At 50.5% G+C, this 19,656-nt stretch overlaps 1 protein-coding gene across 3 annotated transcripts in view; it reads right to left on the reverse strand.

Annotated features, from left to right (window-relative positions):
* Positions 1 to 1,616: 1,616 nt before the first annotated feature.
* PALD1 (phosphatase domain containing paladin 1) overlaps positions 1,617 to 19,656 on the reverse strand; it is a 90,963-nt gene continuing 72,923 nt past the window's right edge. For all 3 annotated transcript variants that reach the window (XM_069071442.1, XM_069071443.1, XM_069071444.1), the window contains 2 exons: positions 8,608 to 8,763; positions 1,617 to 1,995 (listed from right to left, as the gene is read on the reverse strand). In XM_069071442.1, coding sequence (XP_068927543.1) covers positions 1,846 to 1,995; positions 8,608 to 8,763 — 306 coding nt within the window. In that variant the 3' untranslated portion in view covers positions 1,617 to 1,845. The remainder of the gene's footprint in view (positions 1,996 to 8,607; positions 8,764 to 19,656) is intronic.

Consider the following 19,656-nt stretch of genomic DNA (forward strand, 5'->3'; position numbering starts at 1 on the left):
CCCCCATTAAACTGTAAGCTCTCTGAGGGCAGGGTCCATGTTTTTGTCTTCCTTTATATTCCTGGGGCTTAGCCCAGAGCCTGGTACACAGCAGGCATTTATTAAGCACTGAAATTTGCCCAACACATGCTCACACCTAATGCCCTATAGGTCAGACTGGCTCAAAACTCCAAAGCTAGAGACCTGAAAGGCCTTATAAAACATTTAGCCCAGTGTCTGGCTGACTCCCTTCCCCCTCCTCCCCATAAGAGCCTGTGGTCCCCAGGGGCCCCATTAGTTTTTTAAAGACATGGGAGAAGGGACTGCTTGGCAGGATAGTGGGGAGGGGGCATTCCCCAGAGTACTGCCTCTGGGATTAGCTCTGCCCCGGTGCTTCCCTCAGATGTGGGCACTCCCCAAATCCCTCCCATATCATCTCAAGCCATGGGGCTCCCTGAATCCCATATCAACTCAGTCGTGGGCACTCCCCAAATCCCTCCTGCATCACCTCAAGCCATGGGGCTCCCCAACTCCACACTGGCTGATCAAAGATCTCTAGGGCAAGCCCACAGATGCAGAATTGGGGGGCAGGGCGCTCACTGTTCTTCCTCCATCCTGTGGGATTTTTTCTTCCCTGTTTTCAATCATCTCCCCCCAAGCCTGGCTTCTCATCTGGTTCTCCTAGCTCTACGCTGCTAATCCCTCTCCGTGGAAGATACAAAGGGCCATAGCTCACAATTACACAGCACTTTAAAGTCTGCAAAGCAGACAGTTTCCTTTAAGTCTCTGCCAAAAAAGGATTTAAATGCATCAAATGCAGTTCTCAAATTACTTTTAAATAACCCAGTTTCTGCACTCCAGGTTACTGCCTCTATAAGAGAATCAGTCCGCCCATCTCATCCTGCTCCCCACTGCCTAAGAACCCCTTCTCTGGTGGCTGCACTTTGGGTATTTCCTCCTCTTCCAACGGCAGCTTTTTGGAACTGCTTCCTGGTACCCTGACCCAGGGTCCTTCCCATTCCTTCCAGAACCGTGGGGGAGTTGCAGTCCCTAAGTTCAAATCATGCCTGCTACTTACTCACTATATAATTACTTCCCTTTCCCTGGGCCTCAGTTTCCTCATCTGTAAAATGAGAGGGCTGGACTAGAGGACTTCTGGATGTGCACTCCTATGTTTCCCACAGCAGGTGGGGATATAGAAATACTGCCATCCCACAGCCCTCCCGAGGCATCTGCACACAGTAGGTCTGCACACAATGTTTGCAGCCCTGAGTTGAATGAAGGCTGCAAGAGAGGAATCCTCCATCTCAAGGCTTCATAGAGCAATGAAAATGGGTGCAGGGAAGGCCAGGGAACATCAAAGGCCCAGGACTAAATACACAGCTGGAATTCGAGCCAAGTACACAGGGTACTTAAGAAAATCAGCGTCATCTGGGCAGTGTGCTGACAGATAGATAGACTGACACTGGGCAGGGGTGGGGGCCAGGAGAGAAAGAAAGCTCTGACTGGGGGGTGGGGAAGGGGGTCTTTGGGAGGCCCCGTGCCTGGCCTGATCCTCCTGAGCACAAGCATAGGCCATGCCACAAGGCGCCGGTCCAATGGCACTCCTTTCATTTACAATATGGTTTATTGTGTCGAAAAAGGTCCCTCTCAAAGCTTCTTTCATAAGTAATGCAGGTTCCCCCCCCACCCCACACCCCACCCAGTTCTCCTGGAAAGGGAGAAGCCTTTTCCTGCAGGCCACGGCCCATCCCCCTCTTTCTCCAGTGAAAACGAAGACAGAGAAAGGGAGAAAGGGAAAGGAGCCCACCGCCGGCGGCAGAAGCTTCCATGGGGCATGGCTGGTGGGCTGCTGCTGTCTGCCTCCTACAGGAAGGCCCCCAGGAAGGGCCCGGGGCTCAGGCTCCGCTCTTGCCATCGGTAGCGTAACCTTGACAGGGGCTTGTCGTCCACCGTCTCAAACTCAGTGAAGCCCAGCTGGTTGAGAATCTCGTAGACTCCAGCTTTGGCAGCCACCTGAGAAGAGAGAAGATGGGATGGGACGGGCAGGAGGCAGGCAGGGGCAGGCAGGGGTCAGGGCTGTGGCTGGGCCATACATTCGCCCGGCTCATTCCAGCTCCCTCATGCCCTCCTTCCTTCCCCTCATCTCCCTCTTGTATCCCACCTCACCCACGCAATCTCACTCATTCTCCCCTGGTCACTCATCCATTTATTCATCTATCCATCCAAACACCAGGCAGGCAAGAAAAGTGTCTGCCTTCCAGGAGCTAACAGTGGAACTGGAAAGAGAAAGGAGGCTGGATAAATGGAAGTCTGTGACTTAGAATGTCGCTGAAGAAGCAACCAGGCTCTCCCAGACCACACCCATGGGCATCTCCACCAAATGAGACGATTCTGCAAAGCACTTAGCACAGTGCCTGCACACAGCAGGAGCTTAATAAACACTTGTTCTCTTCCCTCCTTCTCCCTTCCCTTCCCTATCCACACATATTCAGGGCTGGAAGGACAGGAATGTCCACACATGGGTGAGGGGTCAGTTACGCCTATCAAATCCCCTTTCTCCAGAATGAGACCTGAGGCACAGGCCTTGGTGATGGGCACTAAAGAATCCCAAAAGCAGCATCTTGGTACCTGGGGAAAATTAATGAGTGCGGGGAGAAGATGGGGAGGCCTCTCTGAAGTTGGTCTTCAGGAAAGAGCCACCTTGGAGAGCAGTGTGTGGGGCAGAGGAAATGGCCGAGAGGATGAAGACCCAGGTTCAAGTCCTGGTTCCCCCACCTACTACCTAGAAGACCCCAACAGGAAACATGGCGGTCATTCCTATAAAATACAAAACACTTTCCCCACAACGTCCCTGGGGAGGAGACGCTGCACAAACCCGCACTTTATACACAAGGAGGCTTCGGATGTGGCCAGGGAACATAGGAGGTAAGCTAGTCCCCAGCAAAGCTTGATTCCAAGTGCAACGGTCTCTTAAAAATAAATAGGTACTTTCTCGTTCTTTTTTAGAAAGTTTTATAGATGCTTTTTTTTGTATGGTTTATAAAAATGGTTTTAAAAGGTTTATACAGATTTGTCCAAATAGATGTCTTTTGTTTTACATATATGTGTGTGTATGTTATTTATACATACATATATATATACATACACACACACGTGTGTGTATGTGACAATAATTCTGGATATGCCCCATTCTACTCCATCTCCAACCCCTAGGGAGCATTTCCTTTATAACATGGGGAAAAAAACAGGTAAGTAAAACCAGCTGCTACCCTGGCATCTGGTAACACATGCACAGTCCCCACTAGACCAGTGAAAGGAGGGAGGGGCTGAAGCTTTTTCTACTATACCATTCAGCTAATAATCTGCCTCTCTCAGCCTGTCTCCTCTCTTCTAAAATGGAGATTAACCACCTACCTGGCCTGCCTTCCAGGGGTACCCTGAGGAAAAGACCAGAAAATAAGACATACATAGAAGTAAACTGAGTCACTTAATGCTGTGTTTAGGACTCACACAAAGAATTACTTGGGGGAGGCTAGGGCCGGCCCCGGAGTCAGGAGGACCTGAGTTCAGTTCCGGCCTCAGACACTTAACACAAAAACTAGCCATGTGACCTTGGACAAGTCACTTAACCCCAATTGCCCTCCAAAAGGCAAAAAAAAAAGAATTATTACTTGCAGATCTGTGCATGAACATATGCATAAATAATAATAAATTATATGATAAACCACAATAACTATTTATTATATTTTATTTATCAAATAATAAAACTGAAAATAAATTATAGCTAATAACATCAGCAAGCATTTATATTAACTCTTTAAGTTTTGCAAAGCACTTTGCAAATTATGATCTCCTTTGGTCCTCACAACAACCCTGGAAGGCAGGTGCTCTTATGATATCCACTTTACAATGGAGGGAGCTGTGGCAGAGAGAGGTTAAGTGACTTGCCCAGGGTCTCACTGCTAGGAAGAATCTATGGCTCCATTTGCACTCAAGGACCAGAGCTCTTTGCACTGTGGCGCCATCTAGCTGTATTGAAAAGTAAGGTAGTGCCGTGGAAAGACCATGGGATGTAGTACCTGGTCAGACTCAGCTCTGCTTGTTACCTGTGTGAGCCACCCTGGGAGGACCCGTGGGGCAGCCTGGGGAAGCCTGTGGGCTCCTCCTCAGGATCTATAGAACTGAATCAAGACTTCAAAAAGGGCCAGTTTTTATTAAATACAGTTATCAGAATATTCTTCCCATCCAGGTTCATGGACCGCCCCCCTAACGTCAGCCTGTGGTGTCTAAGGGCCCTCCTGGCTCTAAAAGTCTGTTCAATGTGTGTTTTTGGACACCCCATTTCCCCTCCTCCTGCCCCTCCTGTCTCATCTCCCCCCCACTCCTTGCCCCCTCCTCTTCCTCTGCTCCCCCACTCCTTGCCCCCTCCTTTTCCTCTGCTCCCCCCACTCCTTGCCCCCTCCTCTTCCTCTGCTCCCTCATTCCTTGCCCCTTCCTCTTCCTCTGCTCCCCCTACTTTGTCCCCTCTCCCTCCCCCACCCCTCCGTCCCCTCCCTCCCTCAGACTAACAAAAGTTTTGGCTGTCCCTTTGGGGCTCAAGAGAGGGGAGAAGCGAAAAGGAAGGAGTTCAGGTCACCTCCTCTGCCCCTTCTGGTTGTGACAGCCTGGCCAGGCCCTTCTGTACCTGCTGGAGTTAGCCTGAGCAGGCCTGTTGGCTTTGGCACTGTCCCCCCGGCTCACAATGTGGCCTTGTCTCGCTCGGCTGAACGGCTGGGGCCGCCCACCGGGCCAGTCCAGACTGGAGCTCGTCCACGAGCTTGGGGCCCCTTCTCTGCACCCCCACCCCAGGAGATGAGGAGGGGAGCGAGGAGAGAGCAGAAGCAGACCAAGCCCCTCACACATGCAGGCTCTTTTTCAAAAGAGGGACAGAGAACAGAGGGGGTTTCAGGCCTCTCCCCAGTCCAAACTTGGCTCCCCTCGGGGCCTCAGGATGAAATCATTACTCCAAAGGCTGCTAACGCACTCCACCCCAACCCCACTTCTGACCCTCTTGCACCCTATCCAGGGAAAGGAAGAGAGCAACTGGAAGGGAAAGGGACCTGGCCTGGAGAAGGGAAGGGAAGGGAGGAGAGGGTGTCTCCTTCTGGCCTTGGTGGGACCCAGCATCCCCCCTTTCTATCCCACACCAATGCCTGCCTGGACCTTTAGGGGAGAAAGGGAAAGCCAGGGCAGGGAAAGTGACAGTGCCCCCCTAAGAGGAGGCTCCCCAGGGGACCCAGGTGAAAGACTCCCAGGGGGCCGGGTGAAAGGCTCCCCGAGATCCAGAGAGGGTGCGGAGGCCACAGTTTGTCTTCTCTATGTTTTGCAGCATGTGGCAAAAAGGGGGCTGGGTTTGGAGCCAGAAGAACTGAGGTCCAGACCCATCACGGACACTTCAAGTCAGTCAATCCAACAGCACGGACAAAGCGCCTACTCTGTGCAAGGCATTGCATGGGGAGACGGAGACCCAGAGACAGCATATTCTCCTGGAGGGAGACACCACCACATGCAGAAAAGGAAACAGAGGGGCTCCCCAAAGTCTCAGGGCCACTGCTGCCCTAAGACAATAGTCAATGGTCAGACTTTGGGGACCCCTTATGCAAGGCAGTGTGAGGAGCACCCAAGGCGGGGGCATCCAGGAAGGCTTCCCAGAGGAGACCTGGAGCAGAGACGAGTCTGAAATGTCAAAGAAGAGTCTAAGAGGGAGCAGGGAGTGCCCTCCAGGTGGGGGGATCAGCCTGGGCAAAGGCGCAGAGATGGTCACTGGCATCTCACTACCTGAATGATTCTGGGCAAGTCACACGCTCTGGCCCCATTTTCCCCTTCTGTAAAACGATGAGGTAATCCATCTCTTACCTACCCCCTTCTCTCCACTCACAGCCACACCCCTAATTCTGGCCCTCACCACCAGACTGGGCAGTAGCCCAGTGGTCTGAGCAGTGCCAGGCTCCGGCCTCCCCCGGATCCACTCAGCCTCCAAAGACCTGACCGCGGCAACCCCCCACTCAGTGAGTTACAATGGCTCCCTATTACCTGGGGATCATTTTGGCACTAAAGGCTTTTCCTAACTTGGCAGGGATCGTTTCTGGGTTTCTCCTTTCTCTGTATCCCTGCCCCTCGGCACAGTGCCTGGCGCACAGTAAATGAGGAGTAAGTCACTGCTCCCTGATGGGCTGATTAACTGGTCCAAGCGCCTTCAGGTGTAAAGCTAGGATGCCCCCAAGGGCTCGCACAGAGTCCTTAGCTCACACTTAATGAATGCTGGGTGAGCCCTGAAAGCCCATACTTTGCTAGGCCCCAGGACTCAGCCTTTGAACTCTGGCCGTCAGACCCTCCTTCAAGGGCACTGGCACTCAAGCCCGTGCCCATGTTATATGCAGTGCTGGGGGCAGCGGTGACCACACCCCCATGAGGACCGGTCCCAAGTGATCCCTGGCACCTGAACCTCAGAGGAAGGTCAGCTCAGGGCCCTCTCCACATGGGCAAAGCCTCTGCTTTTTTCTCCAGATCCTAATCTTGGGGACGCCATCTTTCCTGCTCATGCAAGGGCCTCACCCTTGGTCGGCCAATGCTAATTCCAGTGCCGGGCCGTGAACCAAGGCTGGAAGGCTCAGGGATGGCATGAGCTTGGGAAATGGGGGAGGGCTAGTGGAACTTCCTGCAGATGGGGTAATTAGCAGAGGCCTGGCCCTGGGGAAGCCAGCATTATAGGGTACGAAGGTCATACCAGGAGGCGAGGGCCCCGGGGACCTCCCTCCTACCCACAACGTGGCTATTTCCACCGTGCCGGCAGCTCTGAATAGGCGAGAGGAAACCAAAGGTCCGGAAGCCTGTCTCCCCACCGAATTTAAAGTCAGAGGCCTTGCCCTTGTGAAGAATCCCGGGCAACCTTAGATTAGTTCCTTCCCTCAGTTTCTTTGTGGATGAAAAGAAAGGGCTGAGATCCCTGACAGCTTCGAAATCCTAGATGTAGCAGGGTATCGTGGGAGGTGTACATGCAGCCAGGAGGCTTGGATTCCAATCCTGGCTCAGATACACAATAGCTGTGTGACCCTGGACAATTCCCTTGTTTCCCTGAGCCTCAGTTTCTCCATCTGTAAAATGGGGGTAATGATGCCTGCAGAGCAGATGTTTGGAAAGTGCGTGGCAGACTTTAAGGTGGCACAGCTGTGCTCTGATGACCCCATGAGAGACTGTCAAAGGCTTGGCTGAAACATCAATCAGGCAGCACGGTGTGGCCATGAGGGTGCCAGCTTTTTAATCATTCTGTGACCTGGGGTCAGTCATCTATGACCTTGGGGCTCAGTGTTTTCACCTGTAAAATGGGGAGATGACCTCCCGAGTCTGTGCCCTGTCCCCCATTAAGGGTTCCTGGCTGTGAATCTATGACCCTCAGGACTCACTCTTCAGACGTCACAAAGGTATGGAGGGACTCCACCACGGGAGGCCAGGCAGACCATGGTAACATGAGACAAGCCCTACAGAAATGCAAGGACTCTCAGTACTGGAAGGAACAAGGTCCTCTGGCTCAAGCATACAAAACACCAGTCCCCACACTCGGTGCTAGAGACAAAGGGGCAGCCTGGCATCTCGGGGAAAGGAGAGAGGATAACAAAAAGGGACAGAGACATATCCTGGGGGAGGGCTGAGAGAGGCCCACGAGGACCTGCGAGAGGGAGACGCAGGGGAGGGAAGCATCCTGGCCAGGAGCCACGGACGCCAGTATCCAGAGGAGAGAAGGCTCAGCGTGGGGACGAGGCAGCCATCATCAAGGATCCATCTGCAGGGCCGGCACAAGGGAGAGGTTTTGTGTCTGGATCCAGAAAGCAGAGTCAGAAAGAGCTCCGGCCCTGGGATGCTGAAGCGGGGAGTCAGGAGACCTGAAATGACCCAGCTTAGGCCTTTTCTACCTCTGTGAACTGCAGCTCGGACAGTCCTAGCCATGGGATTCTTTGCCTCATCTGTAAAGTGGGAGCAGTATCCCTTTCTACTCCCTACCTCCCAAGGACATGTGAGGAAAGTGAAGTAAGTGTTCCAGGGGGCCCGGTGGGCGGAGTGCCTGATCTGAGAGTCAAGAAGCCCTGAGTGTGAATCCTGCTCCAGACACTAACAAACTGGGTGACCCTGTTTCCTCTCAATAAATGGGCTAAGAGCACTTTTGTCCCAGGGTTGTTGTGAGGTATCAGTGAGGTAAAAGACAGGTAGGTGGCACAGCGAATAGAGTGCTGGACCTGCGGAGTTCAAATCCAGCCTCAGCTGGGTGACCCTGGGCAAGTCACTTAACCTTGTGTGCCTCAGTTTCCTCATCTGTAAAATGAGCTGGAGAAGGAAATGGTGAACCCCTGCAGTGTCTTTACCAAGCAAGAAAACCCCAAATAGAGTCCCGAAGAATCGGGCATGCCAGAACAACACAAACTGGTAAGTGCGATGTATATAAATGTTAGCGACTACTATTCAGTATCAAAGAAGGGCCTGCTTGGCGGCTCTCCTCAAGGAGCTGCTGTGTCATCTTAACAAGCAAATCTCAAAGCCCTCGACAAGAAGGGAAAACGGGTGTCCCTGGGCACCCAAGTGACAGAGACTCACCTCCAGCATCCAGACACTGAAGGGCCGGCGCCAGGACCCCGTCTTCTCCAGGTGAAGGTAGGCATTGAAGAGGACCAGGAAGATGTACCGTTCCAGGTACTGCAGGCTGCGGAGATGCAGCGTCCTGGCCTCCTGCTCATCCTTGGCCGCCTTCTCCTGGAGGAAGGAAATGAGAAGTTCTGGAGTGGAATTGGGGAGGGGGGAGGAAGTGGGCCACTAGGACCCTTTCACATGCCCCTATCTGCTGCCTCCTGAAGGACCAGGCAGGCATCCTGGAGTGATGGAAAGAGTCAGAGGATTATTTCTGGAGAGTCAATGTACAGAGAAATGAGCACTGGGCTTGCAGTCAGATGAGTCATGCTCAGATCCCAGCTCTATGCTTCCCAGAAGATCCCTGCCCACCTAAATCGGCATGCTACAGTACAGAGCTAGACTCAGGAGTCAGAGAAGGCCTCGGTTTAAGTTCCAGATTTTCCATTTACTAGCTGCATGACTTTGGACAAGTCACTGTTCCAGTTCCTCACCTGTAAAATGAAGGTATTTTTTTTTTTTGTACAACCTACTTCGCTAGGCTGATGTGAACAAAATGTTTTTGCATGCTTTGAAGCAAACAGAAATGGAGGTTGATTTTATTATCAGGATCTGAGCTAAACGGCCAAGACAGCAGAGCATGTGGAGAGGGAACCATCCTTGGAGCCAAAAAGACCCAGGTTTAAGCCTTTCCTGTCATAGATGCTGGTTGTGTGACCCTCAGCATGTCACTTAATTACTCAGTCCCCCAAGCAATTCTTTCCTATCCTTAGCATCACAGCAGGGGTGATCTGGATGGTAAAGCAAGTGTTCCCTACGCCAATCCAATCAGAGATCCTGTCCCCCTTCCTAAAACAAACAAGCCGCTGAAGTCAAGGCCATCCTGACCAGGACAAACAAACATGGTCAGCCGTAGGAAGATGGAACAAATACTTCAGTTAGGGTGGGAAAATCTCCCAGTCACCAGGACCCACCAAGATTGGTTAAACCCCACCCCACCTCTGCCCCTAGGTGACTCCTAGCCCTACAGGGACCCACCTAGGAGATCACCTAAGTACAGCCATTCTATCCTCAGGCCCAGATCCATCCTCTAGGGGAGAAGAATGGGCATCAACGCCAACTCTAGAGTCAGAAGGAGTCACTGGGGCCAACTAGTCCAATCCCCTTCATTTTATGGTTAAGAGGCTTGCCCAAGGTCATACTAGTAGTGAATTGCAGCACACTTATTCAGAATTGGGTCCTGTGACTCCAAAATCAGCCTTCTTTTTTCTTTTCTTTCTTTAGGTAATTGGGGTTCAGTGACTTGCCCAGGGTCACACTGCTAGTGTCTGAGGTCAGGATTGAATTCAGGTCCTTGACTCCAAGGCTGGTGATCTATCCCCGGCAGCACCACTAGCCACCCCTCAGCCCTCTTTTGAATTCACCATCTAGGTAGCAGTTGGTCTCTCTAGGAGTTACTCCCTGAGGGTTGCTTCTGAACAGGGCCTACCCTCTGCCCATGGAGGTAACCACCTGGGATGGAGGGGGAGCGCACCTCCTTCACACTCTCCCTCCTGTGAAACACAAATACATGCACACAACATGGGAGCCATGTTCTTCAGGAACAGAGAGGCCTTGGCTCTAGGTCCCAGTCCCCAGGACCCACCAAGAAACATCCATGACGGAACATCGAGCTACAAAGCTCTGAACAGCAGGGAGGCAGAAACTGGAAGCCTTTAACATGCCTGCCTCGGCCCAAGACCTTACCACACCCCACCCCACCTCCTTCCTATCCTCAAAGAGATAAGATATTAGCGCTAGAAAGGAAAGACATTCTTCATTTGACAGAGGAAGAAACTAAGTCCTGGAGATCAGAAGGAAGCCCACCAAGGACACACAAGCAGTAAACTGCGGGGTCACGTCACCATGTCAACAATGGCTGCCTCACCCTTTGGGCATTGGACGTACCCTAGGATTAACCAGGCATCCACCTACCTGTCTTTCCAAACTCTCCAGCTGTTAACAAGGCAAAAAGATGGGCTCGTGTCTGTCCCCCAGGAGCAAACCTGAGAAGGAAGGCCAGACTTCCCCCAAAGCCTTCAAGGGTTACAGAGACCATCTGGGAGAGGACAGAGCCTCCTGACCCAGAGCAAAAGACTGGACAGCTCTCCACTCCCCAGGACACCAAGAGGGCCTGGGCTGGGTTGGGTTGGGTTCCCTTGAACAGGAATCTGGGTTTAAATAAATACAAAGGAACTTAACTATAAGTTGAGCTGGGGAGGGAAGGGGAAGAGTTTTGGCAAGAACTCGACCTCTCCCCCACCCCCACTCTGTTCTGGGGCCTTCTCTCCACAGACCCTGAAGCCCCAAGTTCTATGGCTCTGGGCCTTCTGGCAGCTCCTTAGCACTCCTCCCAACTTTCTCCTCACTAACCTGCTCCCAGGGCTGGAGCCTTTTAAAGCCCCTTCTAATTGCACAGCCCAGAAGCATTCGCAGGCCTGGATCTGGAAAGGACACATACTGAGGACCTTCTAATCCACTATGTTAGTTACCCAGAAGGGAACTGAGTCCCAAGAAGAAGTGGTGGATTCCCATTCTGTCCATCTTCAAGCCTCTATTCAGAACCTGCTAATGGAGCTGCAAAGACAAAGAATGAAACAGTCCCTGCCCTCAAGAAGCTTATGTTCAACAGAGGACAGCCTGCAGGAGCTTCTCTGCCTGCCCCCTCAAAGGCCAAGTCAGATGCCCTCGTCCCTTCTGTGGCCTTCCTGGAGGTCTGCAAGGAACAATGCTCTGACCCTCTTTGGGCTTCTCAGAGCCCCTGATAGTCCGGGCCTCTTTCCTCTGCCTTCCTTTATCCCATTCTCCCTTGTGCTCCCTTGAGAACATTTATTCCTTGAGTCAATCCCAAGGCCTCAGTTTCCTCCCCTGTAGAATCTGGGGCCGGATCTAGATGGCCTCCAAAATCCACGCCTGCATTTCCAAAGCTCCTGGGCTCAGTCATCCTCCCTGCCCCCACCACATTCCCACAACACACACGCCAAGCCCATGATCACACATGCCAGCCCTTACCCTCTGGATGGCCCCTGCCATCACATGCCTCATCCCTCTACCAGGGGGAGGAGGAAGAGGCCTGGGCAACATCTGGATTGCTTTGACCTGATCAGCAAGGCTGCAATTCACTTCTAAATTCAGGATATGGTTTAAAAGCAGATGATTTCATTTTTATCTCCCTTTATTTTTAGCTTAGTTTCGGCACACATATCCTCTTGTAGGAGGTAAGAGACAATGACCTTCCCTTCCTAAAGGTGGTCTTTGGTTTCTTAAATTTCACCCCCGTTGGCCCAGCTCAGAGAGCAGGGGGACAAGGCCTGGCCCTCTGCTGCTGATAAAAATAACCTGGCTGTTTCTAATTGGCTGTCCCGGCAATGGCTTGGCCAGGCGGTCACTCAGTAACTGAGCTGGGACGTGGGAACATTTAGAACCTTAGGGAACCTCAGGTCCGACCCCGTTATTCTGCCCATGGTGGTTAAGTGACCTGCCAAAGGTGGCGTGGTGAAAGGCAGAAGCAAACCAGAACTAAGGACTACCCGGGCACAGGGGAAGATGCCTCGGGCTCCAGAGTCAGAGGGGGCCAGGGCAAATCCTGTTTGGAGACCCCCACATTGATGCTATTTACCCTCCCTGTAGCAGGCCAGTGTTTCCATGTCTCCCTAATTGATTCACTGGCCCACTCTTCAGGGTGGCTTTTCCAAACCCCTCCTCTCCCAAGGCCCCGGCTCCCTCCACCCTCTCAGCTTAGGTCAGGCCTCGTACTTCACCAAAAGACATGAACACACTTGTCCTGACCTCCTGATCCTCCCAACTTCCTCATCTTACCCCACTCGGAGCCCCTGTCCATCATCACTATCATTTCTGTTGCTCACGAAGGGATGGTGTTTGCCAAGGCAAAGGTCTCTCCAGGCAGCCCATCCTCTCCCCCTGCCTCTCAAGCAGATCCTCGCCCAGCAGCCCTCTCTCTTCGATCCTCAAGTCTCTCTCACAGTCCTGCCTCCTTCACTGATGTCTACAAGCACCATCACATCTCCCTCACCCCTGCACAGACCATCCCCATTAGCCATAGTACGATGTCTTTTCCCCCAAAGTCCTCGGGAAAGACACCCATCTACAATCACTTTCTTTCCTTTCGCTTTCTTTTAAACCCCTTGTAATCTGTCTTCAGACCTCATCTTTCAACTGAAACTACTCTCCTCCAAGCTAACAAGGAGCCCTTCCCTTCCAGACCCAAGGCCTTTTCCCAGTCACCCTTCCTGATTCACCTTCTCCCGGATACTCTCCTCTCTGGGTGTGTCAACAGCGATCAGAAGTTCCATTGAACCTGAAAATCACATCCCCAGAGCAACAACCATATTTAAGGGAGCAGATCAATATCATTCTAGGCCTCTGGCCCCAACCTCCACTTCCCACACACACACACACACACACACACACACGAATTAAAGTCTCCCTTGGAGAGGGGTAGGGGGAGAACAGGCCACACTCCCATTCCATGAGTAGGGGCTAGCCCTTGTAATGAGAGTAACAATTATTGTCATTATTCTATTGACACATCACCTTAAGATTGGCAACCCGCTTTATAAATCGTCCCTGGTTTTATCCTGACAACGCCCTCGGGGGCAGATGCTATTATGATCCCCACTTAACAGATGAGACAGTCAGAGCTTAGGTGACTTGCCTGGGGTCACACACCTAGTGTCTGAGGCTGGAATTGGAATTCAGGTCTTCCTGACTCTAGGTCTAGTGCACTGCCCACTGGGCCACAGCTGACTTGGAGTCAGAGGGTCTGAGTTCAAATCCTGTCTTTGTCACTTACCCAAGTGACCTTGAACCAATCGTTTCACCTCTCCTCTTCCTCAAAGGTAAAAAGAGAGGGTTGGACTAGATGACCCTTCAAGCTCTAAACGGGTGATCCTGGGTCTCTAAGGCGCTGCTACCACAATGTATGCCATTGGCCCTGAGAACTAAGTTGGCCAACTGCCTCCACTTAGGAACACAATGGGGAAATCTGTCAGTGCTTTGTAAATGGTAATGGGCTGTATAAGTGCAATCATCATCATTTATCATCATCATCATTAATAATACAGGGGGGCAAGACCAGGAGACCTGCGGATAAGGTCTTCCCTCCATGAACCCCCCCCCAACATCAGTGGAATCCCCTCCCCCAGCAGCAGCAGCAGCTATGGCCCAGCCAGCAGGGCAGCCCACTGGATCTATTTTGGGCTGGGTGTTAAATGGTCTTGGAAAACGCTACTTCCCCTACATCATTTTTTACAGGCCAGCTCATGGCCTTCCAGCACCACTGTCATTACCCAGGGCACCTCCAAGACACATTACCTGTTGGAATGAGGCCCTGGTGGGGGGCTGAGGCTGAGTTCATCTTCTTCAATTTGTATCTTTTTAGAGAAATATCCTCAGCTCACACCTTTTTATTGATACCTCCTGAGGACACAGAAGAGAGTCCAGTCATAGCATCACAAGCTCTCAGATCTAGAGTCAGATGTTACCCTAGAGGCCGTCAAGGCCAATCCCTTCATTTCAGAGATGGAGAAATGGAGGTCCAGGGAGGTTTAAGTGAATTGTCCCCAGTCACAGAGCTAGTGAGTAGCTATGGCAGGATTTGAACCCAATACCCTACTACATCACACAAGTAGCTGTTCTAATTTGCCCAGGCTTGGGATAACCCAGCTTACTGCGGACGGGCTCATCCTAAGAAGTGGCCAGAAGTCACGGATTTTTTGGTCAAACAACTCATGAAGACCACCTGCTAACGTGAGGAAGGGTCACAATCTGCCCGCCTCACGGGGGTGATGACTCCCAAAGAAGCAGGCATGGACTCCTAGAGCACAGAGATAGAGAGATCTCATGAGTCCTTGGGGAGAGCCCTGTGATCCTTCTGCTTGGCCTAACAATACACACTTATTAAGCACCTCCTGTATGCCAGTAGGTGTCTGAGGCACTAGTGATACAAATACAGAAGTGGGCCATGCCCTGGCCTCACAGCACTTACATTCCTGCTAGATGACAACAATAGCTGATGCTTTACAAGGGGCTTTAAGGTTTTCTAAACATTTTACAGACACTTGCTCATTTGATCCTATGCCCACCCTGGGAGGCAGCTGCTAGGATTTTTCCTCATTTTACATGGGAGGACATTGAGGCTAGAGATTTGTCCAGAATCACACAGCTAGAAAGCGTATGACGGTGGATTAGAATCCGGGTCTTTCTCAGTCAGTAACATTTATTAAGCACCCATGATATGCCAAGTACTATTCTATGAGTACCAGTCAGGAGTCAGGAGGCTTTGAGTTAAGAAAACATAGACTTTACCCTCTGTTCCTCTCTCCCTTCTTAATTAACTCTCTGCAGTCTGGCTTCCAACTTCATCATTCAACAGAAATGGCTTCTCCCAATTTACCAATGATTGCCAAAAATGACGGTCCTTTCTTGCTTCTTATCCTGCGTGACCTTTCTGACCTCTGACACTGCCTAGCACCTTCTCTGGCCATCAGCATCTCCTGGCTGTCCACTGGCTCCTCCTCACTCTCCCTTGCTCCACCTTCACCTGGCCACGCCCCCTAACCTTGGGCCAATGACCCATCGTCCCGAGGTTCTGTCCTAAGTCCTCTCCTCTTCTCTCCCTGTACCCTTCTTCTTAGGGATCTCCTCAGCTCCCATGGATTCAAGGATCATCTCTTGGCTGATGCTTCTCAGATCTAATTATTCAGCCCGAACCCCTTCTCATCTCTAGCTGCTGCTGTATCAAAGCCCTTCTGACCTTCCTGGTTTTCCTACACCTTCCTTCCCTCCACGCACTCTGAAATCCAGAGATGCCGCCCTCCCTGGGGCTCCCTGCACAAATCCTCATCTTCCTGTCCCTGCATTTTCACACACCTGGACGCCTCTCTCTCCTCATTTCTGTCTCCTGGCTTCTTCCCTCCAGATCCAACTAAAACCCGCCTTTTCTGGTCCCTTTTAATGCTGGTGACTTATTTCTGCTGATTATCTCCAATTTATGCTCTATGGAGCTTGCTTGTACACAGCTGCTGGCATATTCCCTCTCCCCTTAGACTGTTAGCTCCTTGAGGGCAGCGACTGTTTTTTGCCTTTCATTTTTACTTTCAAGGCTTAGCACAATACCTAGAACACAATAGGTATTTAATAAATGTTGACTGTTGACTGACAGACTGACCCTGGGCAAGTAACTTCATTTTTCTTGGCCTCAGTGTCCTCATCTGTAAAATGGGGGTGATAATAGCACCTACTTTGAAAGGTGGGCAGCTAGGAAGTGCAGTGGATGGAACACCGGACCTAGAGTCAGGAAGACCAGTGTTCAAATCCAACTTCAGACACTTACTAGCTGTGTGACCCTGCGCAAGTCACTTAACCCTGCTTGCCTTGATTTCCTCATCTGTAAAATGAGATGGAGAAGGAAATGGCAAACCACTCCAGTGTCTCTGCCAAGAAAACCCCAAATGGGGCCACAGAGAGTCAGATACGCCTGAAACAACTCGACAATAACAACCTTAAAAGGTAGCTGTAAGACTCAAAGGAGGTCATATATTTCATTAGCAAAGGGAACTCCCAGATGCCTACAAATTCCTAACAATGAGGATCAGCACATTTCCTGCAGCTTAAGAGCCTTAAACAGCTTCCCAGAGCACTAAGAGAAGAAGCGGCTCACTCTGGCTGACACAGGCAGGACTTGAACTCAGGCCTTTCTGCTTAGACTCCAAGCCTCTGTCCACTAAGCCATGCCATCTCTCCATATATGCAAAGTACTCTGCAAACATTACTATTAATAATATTCACTTTGGCTGGGGCTCCATAGATGACCCTGTGCAGGGAAACTCCATCCCCTCAGGGGCAGGGTCCACTGAATGCTGAATCAGCAGCAGCCTGACCCAGAAGGAAAAGCAGCAGCTTTGATTTCAAGCTTGGCCAAGGATTTGCTCTCTTGGGGCAGGCAAGGAATGATATCACAGCTGGACAGACCAGAAAGGCCTAATCAGAAGCCATTCCCCAGGGTCTGTCAGGCCATGACTTATCAGTGCATTCTAGGACACAGACAAGAGAGAGTATGATTAGCTCACAGAAGAACTCTAGGCGGAAGGGGAAAGGAGGAGACCAGGAGGGCTGGCTCAGCTGTGACCCTGATCCCCACTAAGGACGCAACATACCTTGATGCCCAAAGCAGTTGGGTATGTGACTCCTACAGAGACTATAGGCCTGACTGGAAGCTGGAAAAAAAGGAGGGGAAATCCTATCACCTGCTTCCCCTACCCCCAAGACCCTCATGCTGTATCTGCCCCAGTTCTGCCTGGAATGGTACAAAGTGTAGGGCATCTAGGTGGTGTAGTATATAGAGTCAGGAAAACTCATCTTCTAAATTCAAAAATGGCCCCAGACACCTATTAGCTGTGTGACCCTGGGCAAGTCACTTCACTCTGTTTGCCTCGTTCCTTCATCTGTCAAATGAGCTGGAGAAGGCAATGGCAAACCACTCCAGTATCTCTGCCAAGAAAACCCCAGATGGAGTCACAAAGAGTTGGACTCGAGTGAAAAACAACTGACCAACAACAAATAAAGCAGCCAAAAGAGCCCCAATGTAAAATCAAAAAGACTGGATGCACGTCCAAGGCATCTTCTGTTCCCTTCTCCCTGATGGGCCTTGGGCCCTGTCTTGTCTCTTTTAGAAACAGTCACTTGTCTGTTTTTAAAGTTTTTCCATAAAATAAAGTATAACTTTACTAAACTCTATTTGTTTGCAAAAGAAGTTTGACTTATTTTTTTTAAGCCTTAACATGATCATCTTGAAAGTATTTCTTTGAGGAAAAACTCTGTTTTGTTCTTAACACTTGGGACTGTCGGAATTGAGTTTTTCCACAATGCCTTACAACTTCTTTAGAGTTTCTGCAGCCAATATGGCTTTTCTGAATGACGTTCATGGTACTATCCTGTTCAAGCCGCCATGATCTCCAGGAGGAAAGGCTATTGGAGATGTCTGCACCCAGGATGAAGAGCTCAGCCCTGGTGGGCTCTATGAGTGGGGTGGCCCAAGTCATCTTTAAAGCCCTGTTAGTTCTAGGCCCTAAGAGCCAAGGACAGGGAGTTGTTACATTCAAGAGACAAAAGAATCATAACATGAACAGTTACAGGACAAAATCAATTACTTGTAAAGAGGATCAATTAAAAAAGACAGAATTAATCTGATCATTTCACAAGCAGCATGGCGGAGAGGCCTGGATTCGAATCCTGGTTCTGACACTTATTAGTTCTGTGACATCACTTCCTCTCTCACTGAGTTTCAGTTTCTATAAGTCAACAAGCATTTACGAAGCTTGAGTTGAGCCAAGCACTGTACTAAGTGATAGGGATTCAAAGAAAGGCAAAAATATATGGTTCCTGCCCTTAAGGAGCTTCCAGTCGAATGGTGGAGAAAATATGTCAACAACTATTAGAAACAAGACACAGATGGGATAAATTAGAGATGACCACAAGGTGGCGGGAAGGGCAGGAGGGGTCATAACATTCAGGGGAATCCGGAAAGGCTCATGCAGAGGGTGGGGTTTTAGCTGAGACCCGATGGAAGCCAAGAGAGCTGAGGAGGGAAGAGAGTCCAGCCATGGGGCACAGCCAGAGAAAAGGCCTGCTTGCCCTACTGCAGGGGTTCCCAACCTGGAGTCCATGGAACTCCATGGGGAATCTAGGAATTTCTTTAAAAAGACATTTTGATAACTGTATTTCAACAGAATTGGTTTTCTTTGAAATCCTAAGTATTTCATCCTGTGCCTGCACAAACAGTATTCTTGAGAAGCTAGGGGGCACCATAATGCATTAAGCACCAGCCTGGAGGCAGGAAGACATCTCCCTGAGTTCAAATCTGACCTCAGACACTTACTAGTTCTTTTTGGAGAGGGGAGGGCAGGGGAATTGGGGTTAAGTGACTTGCCCAAGGTCACATGGCTAGTTTTTGTGTTAAGTGTCTGAGGCCAGATTTGAACTCAGGTCCTCCTGACTCCAGGGCCAGTGCTCTATTCACTGTGCCACCTAGCCGACCCTAGAGAGGGAGGTTCTTAAACCCTTTTCTGTAGTGTGGACTTCTTTGGCAGTCTGGTGAAACTTCTCAAGAATTTTGTTGCTGTTGATCAGTTGTTTCAGGCCTGTCTGAAGATCTGTGACAACATTTGGGGTTTTCTTGGCAAAGATACTGCAGTGGTTTGCCATTTCCTTCTCCAGCTCATTTTACAGATGAGGAAACTGAGGCAAACAGAGTGAAATGACTTGCCCAGGGTCACACAGCTAGTAAGTGTCTGAGGCTGGTTTTTAACTCAGGTCTTCCCGACTCCAGGCCCAGTGCTCTATCCATTGTACCACCTTACTGTGCTATATAAAGGTCTTTAGCATTAGCATTATTAAAATTACTCAGTACTTGTGAGGCCTTGGGCAAGTGACTTCCTCCTTCTGGGCTGGTTGCCTTTCTGTGAAACAGGGTTGGATTAGATGGGGCTCCTTCCTCTTTTTATATCTGAAGCAGCTCGGTAAAGCCTATGGACACCTACACAGAATGAGACTTTTAAATGCGTAAGATAAAATATATAAGATACCAAAGGAAACCAATTCTATTGAAATAGTAAAAATAATTTTAAAAGTCAAATTTACAGATTCCGGGTTAGGAACTCCTGGGCCAGATGGCCCCTAAAGTGGCTCCCAGCTTACCTTACAATTGCCTGTCTGCCCCTGAGCCTAGCCAAGAGCAGGAGGAGGATTTTCTCCTGCCTGACTGCATCACACAGTGTGACAGATCCAGAAATGAGCCAGCCCCAGCCCATCTCCCCTGGATGAAGCAGAATTCCTGAAGAATTCCAGAGGCTCTTTCCTGATTTATGGCAGGGGAGAGAGAGGCCTCCAGAAAGCCCAGCACTTTCTTATGGACAGTCTCGGAACATTCCTGGCGCTGGAGGGAGGAAACACTGAATCCCA

The sequence above is a fragment of the Petaurus breviceps genome, unplaced genomic scaffold (genome assembly GCF_028583685.1).
Source record: "Petaurus breviceps papuanus isolate PSGF00001 unplaced genomic scaffold, PetGlider_PUasm1.0 90825, whole genome shotgun sequence".
Classification (NCBI taxonomy): Eukaryota; Metazoa; Chordata; class Mammalia; order Diprotodontia; family Petauridae; genus Petaurus; species Petaurus breviceps.